This window comes from Pecten maximus, chromosome 19 (assembly GCF_902652985.1).
Source record: "Pecten maximus chromosome 19, xPecMax1.1, whole genome shotgun sequence".
Lineage (NCBI taxonomy): Eukaryota > Metazoa > Mollusca > Bivalvia > Pectinida > Pectinidae > Pecten > Pecten maximus.
In genome coordinates this window covers 15703798-15722937 of record NC_047033.1, presented here as the reverse complement: position 1 = coordinate 15722937, position 19140 = coordinate 15703798, and the positions used below count along the sequence as shown (strand labels likewise).

At 39.3% G+C, this 19140-nt stretch overlaps 1 protein-coding gene across 1 annotated transcript in view; it reads right to left on the bottom strand.

Annotated features, from left to right (window-relative positions):
* Positions 1-4327: 4327 nt before the first annotated feature.
* The window catches only part of LOC117317293 (histone-lysine N-methyltransferase SETD2-like), a 40420-nt gene continuing 25607 nt past the window's right edge, over positions 4328-19140 (bottom strand). The window contains exons 15-22 of the mRNA XM_033872078.1: positions 16742-16917; positions 15397-15588; positions 14837-14857; positions 10509-10702; positions 8157-8241; positions 7474-7566; positions 7111-7212; positions 4328-5923 (exon numbers count right to left, since the gene is read on the bottom strand). Of these exons, the coding sequence (XP_033727969.1) occupies positions 5765-5923; positions 7111-7212; positions 7474-7566; positions 8157-8241; positions 10509-10702; positions 14837-14857; positions 15397-15588; positions 16742-16917 (1022 nt within the window). The 3' untranslated portion in view covers positions 4328-5764. The remainder of the gene's footprint in view (positions 5924-7110; positions 7213-7473; positions 7567-8156; positions 8242-10508; positions 10703-14836; positions 14858-15396; positions 15589-16741; positions 16918-19140) is intronic.

The following is a 19140-nucleotide window of genomic DNA, read 5'->3' as shown; positions in this document are numbered from 1 at the left end:
GTCCACATCCTCTGTTAAAGGAGCAAGAAGGTCCACATCCTCAGTTAGTGGAACACGATCTTCCACATCCTCCGTTAATGGAGCACGATTGTCCACATCCTCAGTTAGTTGAACACGATGGTCCACATCCACGGTTAATGGAACACGATGGTCAACATCCTTGGTTAATGGAACACGATGGTCCACATCCTCCGTTAATGGAACACGATGGTCCACATCCTCTGTTAATGGAGCATGATGGTCCACATCCTCTGTTAAAGGAGCATGATGGTCCACATCCTCCGTTAATGGAGCACGATGGTCCACATCCTCCGTTAATGGAGCACGATGGTCCACATCCTCCGTTAAAGGAGCACGATGGTCCACATCCTCAGTTAGTGGAACACGATGGTCCACATCCGCGGTTAATGGAACACGATGGTCCACATCCTCGGTTAATGGAACACGATGGTCCACATCCTCCGTTAATGGAGCATGATGGTCCACATCCTCCGTTAATGGAGCATGATGGTCCACATCCTCCGTTAATGGAGCACCATGGTCCACATCCTTGGTTAATGGAACACGATGGTCCACATCCTCCGTTTATGGAGCACAATGGTCCACATCCTTGGTTAATGGAACATGATGGTCCACATCCTCTGTTTATGGAACACGATGGTCCACATCCTCTGTTTATGGAACACGATGGTCCACATCCTTGGTTAATGGAGCACAATGGTCCACATCCTCCGTTAGTGGAGCACGATGGTCAACATCCTTGGTTAATGGAGCACAATGGTCCACATCCTCCGTTAGTGGAGCACGATGGTCAACACCCTTGGTTAATGGAGCACAATGGTCCACATCCTCCGTTAGTGGAGCACGCTGGTCAACATCCTTGGTTAATGGAGCACAATGGTCCACATCCTCCGTTAGTGGAGCACGATGGTCAACACCCTTGGTTAAAGGAACAGGATGGTCCATATTAACTTCCAAAATCTTTATGTAAGTCATTGCCAATGAATTTATTTGACCAAATGAATGTCTGCACACATTGCAAAAGAATTGTACATCAGCTGTGAGAGCTTAGAACAAACTATCCACAGCTGAAACTGAACATTTATTTATACAGGGTTCAGATTCCAGCACATTTAAAGGATTGACAGGTTGAGACTTCTCCGACACCAATTAGTCTTAGCTTCATCTCATAGCGTTTAAAGCATTTGTAAACAATTGACTGCATCATAACAACTGATTGGCCTCTATCTTCTGAAGCCAGTAAATGGCGGCAATTTTCTTAAAATGTGAAAATGAGGTTGCAAATGTGTACCAAATTTCATCAAAATCAGACATTTAAATTTTGACCAATTTGAGGCCAGGAAATGATGGCCATTTTGTTTTTTCCAAAAATAAGCTGTTTGTTTTTGCAGTGTGATACTACACCTACATACTATATTTCATCGATATCGGACAATTGATAAATTTGGACCGATTTAGAAGTCATCTCTATGGCGGCCATTTTGTTTTTATTTGCAACTATTAAAGTTCATTTTGCAACCATCCCTCCCACAAAGTTTTATTGAATTCCATTGAATAGATCAAGTGTTATAGAAAACAATCAGAGGCCATGGCAGCCATCCTGGCTGACCGATCGGAAACCCAATATAAATTACACACATTTACAATGTATAAGGAGAAGTAGTTTTTTGTGTCTACAGATGGATGGATGGACAATCTGTTTCCAGTATAACCCCCCTCCCTAATTTTGTTGCAAGGGGTTATGATAATTCTTTTCCTATGGGTAAATTAGAGTTATATAAAATACTTAAATAAAACTGGGGCCTTATGGTATTTTGTTGAGGTTATAATACCTAGATTTTACATGGCACTGGCCTTCTTTGAGCGTAAACTATTTTCTATAATCATAAATACAAAATTAATTGACTGGGAAAAAGACACTAACGTGTGACTGTGTTGTGTAGGGAACCATATCGTCCACTTAGTATGATATCTGACCGGTTTCGTTACTAAGACATAACTCATCAGAGGTAAAGTGAGCAGAGTTCAGCCCTTTATACAGAGTTGTATAGGGTGGCGCAATATTGCTCTAGGTGGTGGTGTTGTTGTATGACTCCCCTGAAAGTGGATATACCTCCATATTTTCTATAATCAGGATGTTCCGTATGATGTGATTTACATGCGTATAACAACAACCTATCACTGCTTTGCTTCCAAATGTGGATACATATGCAAATAAAGTGTAGCTGGTGTAGTCAGCACCAACGAAAATTGGTAGTTGAGACAAAGTCGACTAGACACACATTATAATTCTGGTTTTTCTACACACACACATTACATGTAGCCAAAGTGAAGCTTGCTTCAACTATAGTTAAATCTTATTCAATCTATTAGTATAGTTGAGGCTCAAAGTAGGCAATTATAAGGTGGATATAGTAATGAAGCGGTGCTTACACTTCTGAAAAACCTGCTCTTCTTCTCAATGTATTTTGCAGTATCAACTTATATTGTAATTTGTTTTTATGTAGTCCTCATCACACCGCAAATATTCCCTGGTTTTTAAGCAGATGTATCTCCCTACCCCACATCAACAAAGAACAAGAACTTAATTTGTATTTTTTTATTATTTCATTATTGGTCAGAAACCATATAAAACACATTTTTGTATATAATAGTTCCACAGTACATATTCATAGTACCTGTACTTTTAATATCATATACCTCTGTTCGGCTAGTTTACCTTAGGGGCAAATGACAATCTCTGGTTAATTAATATCCAATTTATAAATAAGTAATCAAAACTAGTTCTTTATTTTAACAACCATAACACAAGTATCCCTGTCAGATAATCCATTTGTTGTTATTTTGTAAATTTTTAAGCACAAATTCAGAAAACAAAATTCTTTGGGTCTGGTTTAGAGTTGAAATTATCTGGAATAGCAATGAGAACAATGTCCCAAATAAGAAACTAATTTAATTCACAATCATGTATAATGTGCATCATGTAAAATGATAAAAATAAAACCATTGACAAGACAACCTGTATTATCAAATCAAAGAATATACAGATGTATCCTCTCAATATTAAGGGGAAAAAAACAAAACAAACCCCGATCCTCTCGATAAGATCCTTTTTGAGACATCTGCCCTAAGTCCAGTAATACACGATGATTCTGAATTTTATAATCCTGCTCTAAGACTCAAATATTTTGCCCTAATTGTTTATTTACAAATATACACAAAAACAAAATGCTGCCTAGAAATTCACTTTTGTAGGCTGTTTCAAACTGCTGACTGAAATTATTGTCAAAATGGCCAGTCCACCCATATGGGCCAGGTCAACTGTACGCAGCCACATGCCCCAAAGTTATGATAAAACAGCCACTCAGCCCATATGGGCCAGGGAAGCTGGAAGCACAGCCACATGGCCCTGAGTAATGATAAACAGCCACTCCGTCCAGAGGTATCAAGATACAGTAAAAATGGCCCCAGTGAGCCAAATGAGGTTTAAAGAGTTGACCGACATTTGTAAAATATTAACAAGTATATACAGGTTTATAAAACATGGATCACATATCACATCCAAACACATTCACTCTTGCTCATCATAATTATCTCCCTTTATAAGACACTTTATATATATAACATGAACTTTTTACAATGAAATGAAAGTAACACTGAAATGTCAACAAATGGTTATTTAAATATTGATTTTAACATTATCAATCTTTTTTAAAGTTACCATATTTGACCTAATAAGGGCGCCCCTACCTTTTTTCAAGGAAATAAATCTTTGACTGAGTGTCAAAATGGTGTTCAAAAGTAATTATTCATGTGAAATATTTTGCTACTTTATGTGTTCAATTTTCTTCAGCAAATTAAGTTACTGGAACACATGTTTTCGCCACATTTTGTGTATTCATACAGGCTACAGATGACATGTCGGTGCAAAGAGCACCCAAAACTTTACACACATACAAATAATAACTTACCATCTTTATTTGAAAATAAAGTAAAGACTTCATTCTTGTTGATAAATAACTTTTGTTCAGAACAGAAAGCTAGTAAAAGACATTGTAAATCAATTATTAGGTCAAAGAAAACGATGTCTGATATGATCTGGGAAATCACCTGTTTCTATAAATAGAACACAAAAGAGTTCCATTTGACCATAAATGGTGGAACACACATTCTCTGGTCTAAAGATCAGCTGGCATGGTTTACAAGTTTACAGGAGTATTCAAGAGATGTTTAAGCTTAATATATGATAATGAATAGATATCTTCATCTGGAATATTTTTATGACTTCATATTTTACCTTTTCCATAACCTTGGGTATTCTGCTATAAGGTATAGTCTGTTTCATAAAACTTCAGAATGACTAATCTTAATAAGGGCGCCCCCACTGTCAATTACCCGCGCCCTGCGCCCTTATTAGGTCAAATACGGTAATACAATTGATGTCCTCTGGTCATATGCCTACAAAACGTAACAAAATGTTTTAAAATGAAGACTGATTTCATTAATACCTTAATTCAGATGGTAAAAAAAACAGTAGAAAATAAGTGTTTATAAAATATCAAATCACCCATAAAAGTAAAGTGAAAAACTGCTACACTTACAAAATGACCTTCAGACTAAACAAGTGGACAAATGTATGAAATGTTATTTTATCGTGTTGATTGAAATGAACGAATCAGTAAGTTACAAACAATATCAGGGTGATCTCGTGCAAATTTGATTCAGTATTTCATTAAATCCTTTATCAAAGAATGATGGTCAAACTACCTTTGTTGATGCCTACATAAAACCTGAAATACACAATACCAGATGATGAGGATGAACTCATGACTACTGGCCTTGTAAACACGAGAAAACTAGTACACCAAGTTACCTGTTAGCTACCTGATACAAACAAGTCAATTTAAGTCACTCTTAATTGTGGTCAGAATTCTCGTTATCTGGAACAAAACATTCTTCCTCTGTACCGGGCAGTACATGTCCTGATTTGATCAGTATGATTCACAATCTTGTCATAAAATCTATATCTAGTTGTCTAAACTTCCAGTGATTCTTCCTGTTTTCCAAACTAAAACACTGGCCATGTAAAACCAGTATAGGGGGCAGGTCTTGACGAATCCAGATATCATCACTGGTACAGCACTTCCTTTGTTTCATGTTTACCTGATCTAATTGAGAGAAGATCGCACTAATGAACCGGACTCATACAATCCTGGTTTCATAGTTGTAGATGGCTGACTTTAACTTATCATTACACCAAATCCTGCTTTAATCTCAGAAAAGCCACTGCATTGTTTACAAGGAACCAAACTTGTCCCTGAATTTTCCCTTAGTCGTCGGGTAACCTGTCTTTTGGTACAAGGAACCAAACTTGACCTTGAATTTTCCCTTAGTCGTCGGGTAACCTGTCTTTTGGTACAAGGAACCAAACTTGACCTTGAATTTTCCCTTAGTCGTCGGGTAACCTGTCTTTTGGTACAAGGAACCAAACTTGACCTTGAATTTTCCCTTAGTCGTCGGGTAACCTGTCTTTTGGTACAAGGAACCAAACTTGCCCTTGCAGTTTCCCTTAGTCGTCGGGTAACCTGTCTTTTGGTACAAGGAACCAAACTTGACCTTGAATTTTCCCTTAGTCGTCGGGTGACCCTAGCTGTCTTGCGGTACATGAAACCAAACTTGCCCCTGAAGTTTCCTTAATCAATGAGTGATTGGAACTTAGCCGATAATGACCCAAAGGTTTCCTTTAATCGTCGGGTGACCCTGTCTTGCGGTACATGGAACCAAACTTTCCCATGTATTTTTTAACATAGTCTTTGGCCTTTGCTTTCACGTTTTCATTGACCTCAAGATCCTCAACATGATGACAGTGCTTCAACTCCTTGGCCATCACATGATGAGTTAACTGTGTAAGAAAGATTTTGTTATACATATACATATCAACAAGGTATCACATTTCTCTTTTCTTGAACAAATAAAAGACCTGTGAGCCAACTATTATGGAAACATTGCCTACTAGTTGAGTTTTCTTTTCATGATGGATTAAATTTTTTTGAAATTATTGTAATAGACTTACAACTTTTAAAATTGTTCTATTAAGTATTACCCTATGACATAAGAAATCTATACATTATACGATTATTGCAACCTTTTTAACAAACTTTATTTCATCGTCGTATTTAATGATATATTCCTGAATCAACACTAGATTAAAACCTGACCTGATATGAACAGGGGTTGGATTCTCATAAGGATGGCTACATTTATGATGTCAGCTAAATTCTCAAATTGAAATTTGTATCTAAGAACATTAGGGAAGAAATATGTATGAAGATGGCAGAGGTGGCAGGCGATCATATTCTGAAGCAGACAAAACAGAGTGAAGTGCTGACAGAACTTGGAGATACTAAGCAGGAGATGTATATTCGGTGGCAGACAAATTAGATCATGTGCTGATAGGTCTCAGAGATGCTAAGAATGAGACGTTATATTCTGTGGCAAAAGAACAGATCAAAGTGCTGAGAGCACCCAGCGATGCTGTACGAGTTGTTAATTCTGTGACAGAGAGAATAGTTCAAAGTGCTGAGAGACTCAGAGATGCTGTATAAGATGTATAATCAATGGCAGAGAGAACAGATCAAAGTGCTGAGAAAACCCAGAGATGCTGTACGAGTTGTTTATTCTGTGTGAGAGAGAACAGATCAAAGTACTGAGAGACTCAGAGATGCTGTATAAGATGTATAATCTGTGACAGAGAGAAAAGTTCAAAGTGCTGAGAGACTCAGAGATGCTGTATAAGATGTATAATCTGTGACAGAGAGAACAGATCAAAGTGCTGAGAAAACCCAGAGATGCTGTACGAGTTGTTTATTCTGTGTGAGAGAGAACAGATCAAAGTGCTGAGAGTACTCAGAGATGCTGTACGAGATGTATAATCTATGGCAGAGAGAACAATTCAAAGTGCTGAGAGTACTCAGAGATGTATTATGAGATGCATATTCTGTGGCAAAGAGAAAAGAGAACTCATGATGCTATGAGATTGAGCACAACAGTAGGAGATACTTTTTGACCACATCAGCTTGACATTCTTACCTTCCTGGCAAGGTGTTTGAAGTCCTCAGTGGAAGAGATGTGGCCCATCTTACAGTCGGGTTTTCTGTACGGGTTCAGGCATACCACGACATACGACGACATCTACAATACAGGATGGATGTTTTACATCATTACACGCAGGATTTCATTACAAGGTAAATGTTTAACCTTAACATGCTACATGATATTGCATGGCAGATAAAAACACCACCTGACCTTACAAATCAAAATCAAAAATGTGTATATGACAGATTATGATATCTGTTAAGTTGCTATTAAATTCATGTTATTTCACATCTATTTCGAGAGACAGGGTACATATATAACTAAGAAAACCTAAACCCAGAAGGTAACGAAACAAACCTTATTCCTGAACTGGTCCTTAATCTTCTTGGCTAATTCACTAGAGGTATCTGCAGCAGCAGTGGTTGTTTGCTTCGAGTTCTTCTTAACAGGCTGTAAAATAGAGCATGTCCAATCAGCATACAGATAATCAATTCTAGATTAGAAATCCTTATCAGCCAATTCCATTACTTCAATGTTCAAGGCTGTTATACTTACAGAACTAGTGCCAGTGGAATTTTTCAATACTAACAGTGTGTCTGCAGTATACTTATCACCAATATGGAATCCTACACCCATGTCTTCTGATATCATATCTATAAGCAATGGAAGTTACAACTGACCTTAACAGGAGTATGGAAGCTACTTCTGACCTTGACTGGGGTATGGAAACTACAACTGACCTTGACCAGAGTATGGAAGCTACTTCTGACCTTGACTGGAGTATGGAAGCTACTTCTGACCTTGACTGGGGTATGGAAGCTACTTCTGACCTTGACTGGGGTATGGAAGCTACTTCTGACCTTGACTGGGGTATGGAAGCTACAACTGACCTTGACCAGAGTATGGAAGCTACTTCTGACCTTGACCAGAGTATGGAAGCTACAACTGACCTTGACTGGAGTATGGAAGCTACAACTGACCTTGACTGGAGTGTATAAGCAACTACTGACCTTGACCAGAAAAAGAAAGCTACAACTGACCTTGACCTCTTCCATTGGTGGAGTACACATATCCATACTGTCATCCTGTGTACAGTCCCAGGTTGGTGTGTCCCACTGAGTTTGTCTACAAATACATAACAGAAATAATGAAAACAATTCAATTGTCTAATAGACAAATAGTGCAGATTAACATTGTATCCTGTCTTAAACAGTAAGTCATATCTGTGTGAAATGCAGTAGCTAACACACAAGTTAACATTATTAGAGGTCAAAGGTTACCTGGTAATAAAAGTCAAAGGGTCAAAAGTGATCTGACGAAAAGGGCAAAGGTTCAGTGATGATATCATATAATATATACTAGGTCAAAGGTAACCCAAAAAAGCATGTACTAGAGGTCAAACTTGAGATGGTGATAGTATCAGAGGTTAAAAATGAACTGGTGATAAAAGTCACAGGTTACCTAGAGGTAAAAGTCACAGGTTACCTAGAGGTAAAAGTCACAGGTTACTTAGTGGTAAAAGTCACAGGTTACCTGGTGGTAACAGTCACAGGTTACCTAGAGGTAAAATTTACAGGTTACCTAGAGGTAAAAGTTACAGGTTACCTAGTGGTAAAAGTCACAGGTTACCTGGTGGTAAAAGTTACAGGTTACCTAGTGGTAAAAGTCACAGGTTACATGGTGGTAAAAGTCAAAGGTTACCTGGTGGTAAAAGTCAAAGGTTACCTAGTGGTAAAAGTTACAGGTTACCTAGTGGTAAAAGTCACAGGTTACCTGGTGGTAAAAGTTACAGGTTACCTAGTGGTAAAAGTCACAGGTTACCTGGTGGTAAAAATCACAGGTTACCTGGTGGTAAAAGTCACAGGTAACCTAGTGGTAAAAGTCACAGGTTACCTAGTGGTAAAAGTCACAGGTTACCAAGTGGTAAGTCACAGGTTACCTAGTGGTAAAAGTTACAGGATACCTAGTGGTAAAAGTCACAGGTTACCTGGTGGTAAAAGTTACAGGTTACCTGGTGGTAACAGTCACAGATTACCTGGTGGTAAAAGTTACAGGTTACCTAGTGGTAACAGTCACAGGATACCTAGTGGTAAAAGTCACAGGTTACCTAGTGGTAACAGTCAAAGGTTACCTGGTGGTAAAAGTCACAGGTTACCTGGCGGTAACAGTCACAGGTTACCTAGTGGTAAGTCACAGGCTACCTGGTGGTAAAAGTCACAGGTTACCTGGTGGTAAAAGTCACAGGTTACCTAGTGGTAAAAGTCACAGGTTACCTGGTGGTAAAAGTCACAGGTTACCTGGTGGTAAAAGTCACAGGTTACCTGGTGGTAAAAGTCACAGGTTACCTAGTGGTAAAAGTCACAGGGTACCTAGTGGTAAAAGTCACAGGTTACCTAGTGGTAAAAGTCACAGGTTACCTGGTGGTAAAAGTCAAAGGTTACCTAGTGGTTAAAGTCACAGGTTACCTAGTGGTAAGTCACAGGTTACCTAGTGGTAAAAGTCACAGGTTACCTAGTGGTTAAAGTCACAGGTTACCAAGTGGTAAAAGTTACAGGTTACCTGCTGGTAAAAGTCACAGGTTACCTAGTGGTTAAAGTCACAGGTTACCAAGTGGTAAAAGTTACAGGTTACCTGGTGGTAAAAGTCACAGGTTACCTAGTGGTAAAAGTCACAGGTTACCTAGTGGTTAAAGTCACAGGTTACCTGGTGGTAAAAGTTACAGGTTACCTAGTGGTAAAAGTCACAGGTTACCTAGTGGTAAAAGTCACAGGTTACCTAGTGGTAAAGGTCACAGGTTACCAAGTGGTAAAAGTCACAGGTTACCTGGTGGTAAAAGTCACAGGTTACATGGTGGTAACAGTCACAGATTACCTAGTGGTAAAAGTTACAGGTTACCTAGTGGTAACAGTCCCAGGATACCTGGTGGTAAAAGTCACAGGTTACCTGGTGGTAACAGTCAAAGGTTACCTGGTGGTAAAAGTCACAGGTTACCTAGTGGTAAAAGTCACAGGTTACCTAGTGGTAACAGTCACAGGTTACCTAGTGGTTAAAGTCACAGGTTACCTGGTGGTAAAAGTCACAGGCTACCTGGTGGTAAAAGTCAAAGATTACCTGGTGGTAACAGTTACAGGTTATCAGGTGGTAACAGTCACAGGTTACCTAGTGGTAAAAGTCACAGGTTACCTAGTGGTAAAAGTTACAGGTTACCTGGTGGTAACAGTCACAGGTTACCTAGTGGTAAAAGTTACAGGTTACCTGCTGGTAAAAGTTACAGGTTACCTGGTGGTAAAAGTCACAGGTTACCTAGTGGTAACAGTCACAGATTACCTGGTGGTAACAGTCACGGGTTACCTAGCGGTAAAAGTCATGGGCTACCTTGTAGTAATAGTTACCTGGTGATGGTATGGTAGTAGTATGTCTTCCCATCTGAATCCTTAGCACTTTTCCAGTTTGGCGGTAGCTTCGTTTGTTTAGCCTTTGGTGGAGAGGGAGGGGGAGGAACATCTTCCTCCTCTGTAGGGGCTGCCCCCTGGGCCAGGACAGCCAGCTGGCTTTGGATCTGCAGCTGTTGTTGAAGATGTTGGATCTAGAAAAGAACAGGTAAAACACATTTACTTGGGTGAGTGCAGGAAGATGTTATTTTGATCTGATTAAATTAAAATTCTTTTAACTTAAACCATTTCTTTCCCTTTAACAGATAACTGTTTGCCACTTACCTATCTAAACATACATTTAATGTAGGCATCTTCTAGGTAAGAATGTTATTTTTACATTTCTAAGAGAATCATAATTATAATGCAATAATGCATTAATTCAGTGTTTTTCCTACCTATAAATGCTCCATTTTGGATCGTTAATGCTGTTAATTTCCCCCCAATTAAGTCGTTACACTTCCCAAAATCATAAATTCCGGTATTCTACATGTAAAGACAAAATATTTCTATGTTTCCCATTTCTTTCCTTATTTTACACTGTTGATGCATTCCAAGTTCTGCCAGGTAGAAATTTCTCAAAATGACCAAATAAAACACTGAAATTTGTCTTAATGAGTAATCTTGCTATCAGAATACAATAATGTGGATCAGGTGTTGAAACAGAAATAAGGTTTATCGTCTGTGTAACTTTTCTGAGTTTAGACTGGAATGTGAGGATATGATCAGACTTAATATACACCAATACTGAAGTACTGTACATGCTATCAATACTGGTTATTTATCAAAGTAAATAATGTATGCAATTAGTACAGTTAATTATGACAATTTTAACATAATCAGGCATTAACAAAAAAAGTCTCATCTAATCTAATCTAATACAACAGTATTGGAAACAATAATTATGTATAATTATATTGCATGTCCTGCTTTGTCAATATCATAAGCATTTTACATGGGGTACTCAAAGATATATTTGAAGAGACTAATGAAATTCATTGATTTTTCAAGGTTTTCACCCAAAAAAATATGTTGATTTTTCCCAAAGTCCAGAAATTTGACATTTTTACCCAAAAAATGCAAAAATCCATGAAATATTATTTGTGTAGTAGGGTCTACTATCCATGTAACATCTATGATTATTGAGGTTTTGTTGATCTGGATTTGTTCCGATTTCAAGCACATTTGTGATAGAAACTTTTGAGTCCCGGATTTGGTAACTCTTTCAATTCTGTGGATTCGAAAGCACTATTTAGCTATTTGAAAGAAATTGATCTATTTAATTGGTTTTGATGTCCTTTTACCTTACTGTCTTTGACGTTATAGATACATCACAAAGTTCACATTATCTTTTCATTATATACTTTTTATTATTTTAACCCACTTTTTATCATAGTGATCTAAATACACAATACAAAACTTTTTAAAAATGTTTTTTATCTGTTTTTAAAGTCAAATGAAATAAATTAATAGTATTTTGTTTGGCCCTAAATGACCACAGCTGTCGATGGGCCGTAAAAAATCTAAACAAAAAACAAACAACAAACAAATCTTTGTCAGAAACAGTGCTAAACACAAAACCTTAATATTGTCCAAGCTGCCGTTGCCATCGGAAAAGCAACGCCTATTTGTCGCCTTTCTGACATCCGTCATTGGCAGGGACTCACATAGATATACCCCTACCTCCCAAATCAATAAAATAAATCTGTTTATTGGTTAATAAGACATCTTTTTATTTTTAATGTGTTCAAGTGTGACCTTTGACCTTAACGGATGAAAACTGATTTCTAATCAGGACTTTGATGGTGTGATGTTATGGAGCGAGTCTAAGTCATTTTGTACACAAGCCAATCACGGACGAATACATGCACACACTCATAGATACACAAGCAAAGTGATAACTATATACCCTACCAATCCGATACTGATACAGCCCTCCAAATAACCAGATTCTGACAGAGCCCTCCCAGTGACCAGATTCTGACAGAGCCCTCCCAGTTACCTGATTCTGACACGGCCCTCCCAATAACCTGATTCTGACAGAGCCCTCCCAATAACCTGATTCTGACACGGCCCTCCCAATAACCTGATTCTGACAGAGCCCTCCCAGTGACCAGATTCTGACAGAGCCCTCCCAATAACCTGATTCTGACACGGCCCTCCCAATAACCTGATTCTGACACGGCCCTCCCAGTTACCTGATTCTGACACGGCCCTCCCAATAACCTGATTCTGACAGAGCCCTCCCAATAACCTGATTCTGACACGGCCCTCCCAATAACCTGATTCTGACACGGCCCTCCCAATAACCTGATTCTGACACGGCCCTCCCAGTTACCTGATTCTGACACGGCCCTCCCAATAACCTGATTCTGACAGAGCCCTCCCAATAACCTGATTCTGACACGGCCCTCCCAATAACCTGATTCTGACAGAGCCCTCCCAATAACCTGATTCTGACACGGCCCTCCCAATAACCTGATTCTGACACGGCCCTCCCAATAACCTGATTCTGACACGGCCCTCCCAATAACCTGATTCTGACACGGCCCTCCCAATAACCTGATTCTGACATGGCCCTCCCAATAACCTGATTCTGACACGGCCCTCCCAATAACCTGATTCTGACAGAGCCCTCCCAATAACCTGATTCTGACACGGCCCTCCCAATAACCTGATTCTGACATGGCCCTCCCAATAACCTGATTCTGACACGGCCCTCCCAATAACCTGATTCTGACACCGCCCTCCCAGTTACCTGATTCTGACACAGCCCTCCCAGTGACCAGATTCTGACAGAGCCCTCCCAGTTACCTGATTCTGACACGGCCCTCCCAATAACCTGATTCTGACACGGCCCTCCCAGTTACCTGATTCTGACACGGCCCTCCCAGTGACCAGATTCTGACAGAGCCCTCCCAATAACCTGATTCTGACACGGCCCTCCCAATAACCTGATTCTGACAGAGCCCTCCCAATAACCTGATTCTGACACGGCCCTCCCAATAACCTGATTCTGACAGAGCCCTCCCAATAACCTGATTCTGACATGGCCCTCCCAATAACCTGATTCTGACACGGCCCTCCCAATAACCTGATTCTGACATGGCCCTCCCAGTAACCTGATTCTGACACGGCCCTCCCAATAACCTGATTCTGACATGGCCCTCCCAATAACCTGATTCTGACACGGCCCTCCCAATAACCTGATTCTGACACGGCCCTCCCAGTTACCTGATTCTGACACGGCCCTCCCAATAACCTGATTCTGACACGGCCCTCCCAATAACCTGATTCTGACACGGCCCTCCCAGTTACCTGATTCTGACACGGCCCTCCCAATAACCTGATTCTGACACGGCCCTCTCAATAACCTGATTCTGACACGGCCCTCCCAGTTACCTGATTCTGACACGGCCCTCCCAATAACCTGATTCTGACATGGCCCTCCCAGTTACCTGATTCTGACACGGCCCTCCCAATAACCTGATTCTGACATGGCCCTCCCAGTGACCTGATTCTGACACGGCCCTCCCAATAACCTGATTCTGACATGGCCCTTCCAGTGACCTGATTCTGACACGGCCCTCCCAATAACCTGATTCTGACACGGCCCTCCCAATAACCTGATTCTGACACACAAAATATATCAATAGTTCTCTAGCCATTTAATAAAATTTCTACTCGATTCATACATGCAATGAACAGCTTTTATAGAATTCCTGTTCACTATACATGTATTGTGTTTATATTTGTATAGCGATATGTGACCAATATATATACCTAAGTATAGCAATCTGTGACTTATATGATATCTAAGTATATACTAATATCAATGATTCTGTGAAGATTTAGTATCATCCTCAATTAACATCAAACAACCTCCATAAAACAGCAACAAAATATCAGTGATCCAATTGCATTCATAGCCCTATGAAAGCAGTTATTCATTATAATGTTTACTAAGGGATTATGCAGAAATGTATGGCTGGAGATTTTCAGACACAAGCGTGTTTTATACAAGTGAAAAGCAGGCTGATGGACACAATACAAGACATGAATAAACAATCTCAAAAGAAAACAAATAATCTCCAAACTTGATTAAATAAAGGATACCAGTAATACATGGAGTAAAACATTTCAAGCAGTCAAATTTTTTTTTTTAAGAAAAAAGGGAAAAACATGAAATAAAATTTGAAAAAAATATACATATGACGGAAGGTGTAGGATAAAATGAAAATAAAGCGTAGATGATCAAAATTCTATACAAGGAAAAAACAAGATCTTACTCTTGTGCTTGGATCAGCCATCTTTGAAAAACAAAACAAAGAAAATTATTCTAATGACTATCTGAATTATTTCAATCATTTTTAATTTGAAATCTTAACTTCATCTATAAATGTAATAATGATTTCAATTGTAGCCTCTCATCTTCTTTGTCTACTAAATCACTTACTGTCAAACTGTTCTGAGAAAACTGTGTTGAGAGAGATATGTTTATAAGTTTTTACACTTATTTATTTAAAAAAAAAAAAGTAGAATCAAATTGTCTATCTTGTATCTTGTTGATAGGATTAAACACTTGGGTGTACAATCTAATTATACTTAATGTGTAATGATTTTTTAAAACTCCAATATGATTTTTTACAATCAAAATTAAGTAATTCATGACAGAATGAAAAACATCATGTTCAGTCATTCAGGCTCTTCAGTTAAAAAAAGTTTTTCTTATGAATGAAAGGATATATGTATAAAAGGTACCCAGAGGTGTGTTCTTGAGTATCATAATCTCCACTGATTTCTCACAAGTCTCCACTGACTTTCTTTTTTTTTTGTTGGTTTCACCCACCTGTTGCATAAAAGCAATACTCTGAGGATCAGAAGACATCTGGGCTGCCTGCTGCTCCATAGGCTGCGGTTGCTGCTGCTGCTGCTGCTGAAACGCCAAGGTTTGCTGCGCCCCAGAGGACAAAACCTGGGCTGGTGTTAGGCCCTGGGTCTGTTGCTGGGCAACCAAGTCTGCCTGACTCGGGAACTGTCCCTGGAGAAGAATGCCATTTAAAGCTTAAAATGTTGGAAAGGACAGACTTGATTTCCTAACAAACTGATTCTGCCATTTTTGTCAATACAAATTTTGCCAGTTTGTCAAAATGAATTCTGCTATTTTGTCAACAAGAATTCTGCTAATTTTCAATATGACTTCTGACATTTTTGTCAAGGAAATGTTATTGACTTTTATCAAATCTTAGTGATGGACGATTACAACACTGCTGAATGTCGTTATATAATTGCTTTGTTTTGACATTTTTATGTATATCAGGTGTAATGAAATGATAATGGCTTGTTTGATATAAAGATAAACTATTTCCATACGTTTCACCTTCAAATTTCCATGAGTAGATCATATGATCAATTCTAAGAAAACTGTCTTGATATATTACTTCCTTTTGAAAAAGTACCTTAAAACCACATATTTTGAACTACTCTTTTGTAAATCAAATAAAGAATTAGTTTTACCATTAGGGCAATTCAAGAATTATGTGCGGGAGGGGTGGGAGGCACTTGAAATTCAAATTTGATGGGTGGTGGGGGCAAAGTCATATTTGTCTAGTATTCCTTATACTAAATATGTTTTGATATTTAATGGGTGGTGGGGTCTCTAAGAAAACGCCTCCCACCCCTCTTACTTGAATAATTTTGGACCAGCCCTTATTAATTAGAGTCTAAATTTTGGGTCCATAATTTGAAGTCACTGTCCCAAATAGGGAGGATTCATTCATTTAGCAAGTATGAAGTCCATACTGTAGCCAATACTGTCAACCAAATGCTGGCCTTTCACTTGTAAAAGCCAGGTATCATAAACAAAGTCAGAAAATATTCAATTGAGACATCAAAACTGGAGCTAGCAGCAACTGTACAATTTACCCTCCTCAATACATGGTCTTACACATCTGGTACTTTTTCAAAAGGTGAAACTCTTTATTTCGTTTGAATTTTGCCCTTATTCTGTCAATTTTGAGAAAGCATTGTTTTTTTCTAAATTCACAAAACAGAGTTTTATGCAAGTTTGTGTGCTATCACTTTTTGTACAAGTAGTAGTTTTGGTGTATTTTGACTATGACCTCTGAGTACTATCACAATGACCTTCTATGACAATGTATACTTTGACCTTCACCTCTATGACCTTGACCTACCTGCTGCTGCTGTTGGTACATGAGCTGCTGGTGTTGTTGCTGTGCCTGTCCATCCTCCATGAAGGTCATTCCTGACTGTAGCAAAGCTTGCTGTTGGGCTTGTTGCTGAGCCTGGTAATCAGGATTAAGAAGTTGCTGCAGGGCAGGGTCTTGAAACCCTGGCTCTATACCTCCCTCTGTAGAACCAAACAATAAGCTATCATCAATATATTTCCCAGCTTGGTAGTAATTTCTTGCTGGAATCCCTCCATCAAAAGAACAGGTCATTTTGAGTCAGAGGTATTCTTGTAGTAGCTGGTGGCTACCTCACTGAACAACCTACAGGAGACCCATTGCATGCCATCCCATAGCAAGTGGGGTAAGGCAGCAGAGGAAAGTCCATGATTTAAACTTCCTGATAAACACAAAGCCCTGTGAAGGTACTGAACCTTGTGTCTCAGATTTTCACCTGAGGATTTTATCGTCCGTATTCTACTGACTGAGCTATCATGGCTCCGTTTGGCAGAAAAATCGGATAAGTTAGGATAAGCTAATCTTGTAAAACAACAAACTATATGGTGATTGGTGCAGAATGTGTAACTTATGTTGTCATGTTTCTCAAAGAATCACTCAAACAAAATGTATGAAGCATTGGAGCATAAACGTGTTCAAGAAGCAAAATAATGACCAATACATTTAACTGACAACACTCGAAAGATGAACTCTAGGTACATGACTGAAGTTCAATACATGGATAAAATTACATTGAACAAGATATGGGCAGCACCCTTATCCTGATATGTGACAAGGTCACTAAAGTGTGTCGTAATGGTCAAATTCAACATCCACAAATTCAGTATGCCAACCATACACCAACCACACACTAAATCATTATGTAGAATTTATGTAACACTGGATACATGTGTGTGATAAATAACATTCACCTATCTTATCAACTCTGTATAGGATAACAGAATCACTATATGATGGCGAAAGTCACCACACGCACCAATGCCACACATCAACGAAAAATCACCAAGGGAATTAACTCCCCCAAGAAGACGATAATCTCCAAGAGGAAAGGTCTGGTTTATCTTATAATGACAGTTCGAGAGTGCTGTGTTAGCTTACCCTGTTGTTGACAGTTTGACAGTGCTGTGTTAGCTTACCCTGTTGTTGACAGTTTGACAGTGCTGTGTTAGCTTATCCTGTTGTTGACAGTGCTGTGTTAGCTTATCCTGTTGTTGACAGTGCTGTGTTAGCTTACCCTGTTGTTGACAGTTTGACAGTGCTATGTTAGCTTACCCTGTTGTTGACAGTTTGACAGTGCTGTGTTAGCTTACCCTGTTGTTGACAGTTTGAGAGTGCTGTGTTAGCTTATCCTGTTGTTGACAGTGCTGTGTTAGCTTACCCTGTTGTTGACAGTGCTGTGTTAGCTTACCCTGTTGTTGACAGTGCTGTGTTAGCTTACCCTGTTGTTGACAGTGCTGTGTTAGCTTACCCTGTTGTTGACAGTGCTGTGTTAGCTTACCCTGTTGTTGACAGTGCTGTGTTAGCTTACCCTGTTGTTGACAGTGCTGTGTTAGCTTACCCTGTTGTTGAGAGTTTGACAGTGCTGTGTTAGCTACCCTGTTGTTGAGTAGTGCTGTGTTAGCTTACCTGTTGTTGAGTTTGACAGTGCTATGTTAGCTTACCTTGTTGTTGAGGTTTGAACTTGTTGTACCCTGTTGTGTAGCCTGTTGCTTACCCTGTTGTTGAAGCGTTTGAAGTGCTGTGTTGCTTACCCTGTTGTTGAGCAGTTTGACATGCTGTGTTAGCTTACCCTGTTGTTGAAGAGTGCTGTGTTAGCTTACCTTTGTTGACAGTGCTGTGTTAGCTTACCCTGTTGTTGCAGTGCATGTTTAGCTATCCTTTGTTGCCAGTGCTGTGTTAGCTTATCCTTGTTGTTGACAGTTTGACAGTGCTGTGTTAGCTTACCCTGTTGTTGACAGTTTGACAGTGCTGTTAGCTTACCCTGTTGTTGACAGTTTGACAGTGCTGTGTTAGCTTACCCTGTTGTTGATAGTTTGACAGTGCTGTGTTAGCTTACCCTGTTGTTGACAGTGCTGTGTTAGCTTATCCTGTTGTTGACAGTGCTGTGTTAGCTTACCCTGTTGTTGAGAGTTTGACAGTGCTATGTTAGCTTACCCTGTTGTTGACAGTGCTGTGTTAGCTTATCCTGTTGTTGACAGTGCTGTGTTAGCTTACCCTGTTGTTGACAGTTTGACAGTGCTGTGTTAGCTTACCCTGTTGTTGACAGTGCTGTGTTAGCTTACCCTGTTGTTGAGAGTTTGACAGTGCTGTGTTAGCTTACCCTGTTGTTGACAGTGCTGTGTTAGCTTACCCTGTTGTTGAGAGTTTGACAGTGCTGTGTTAGCTTA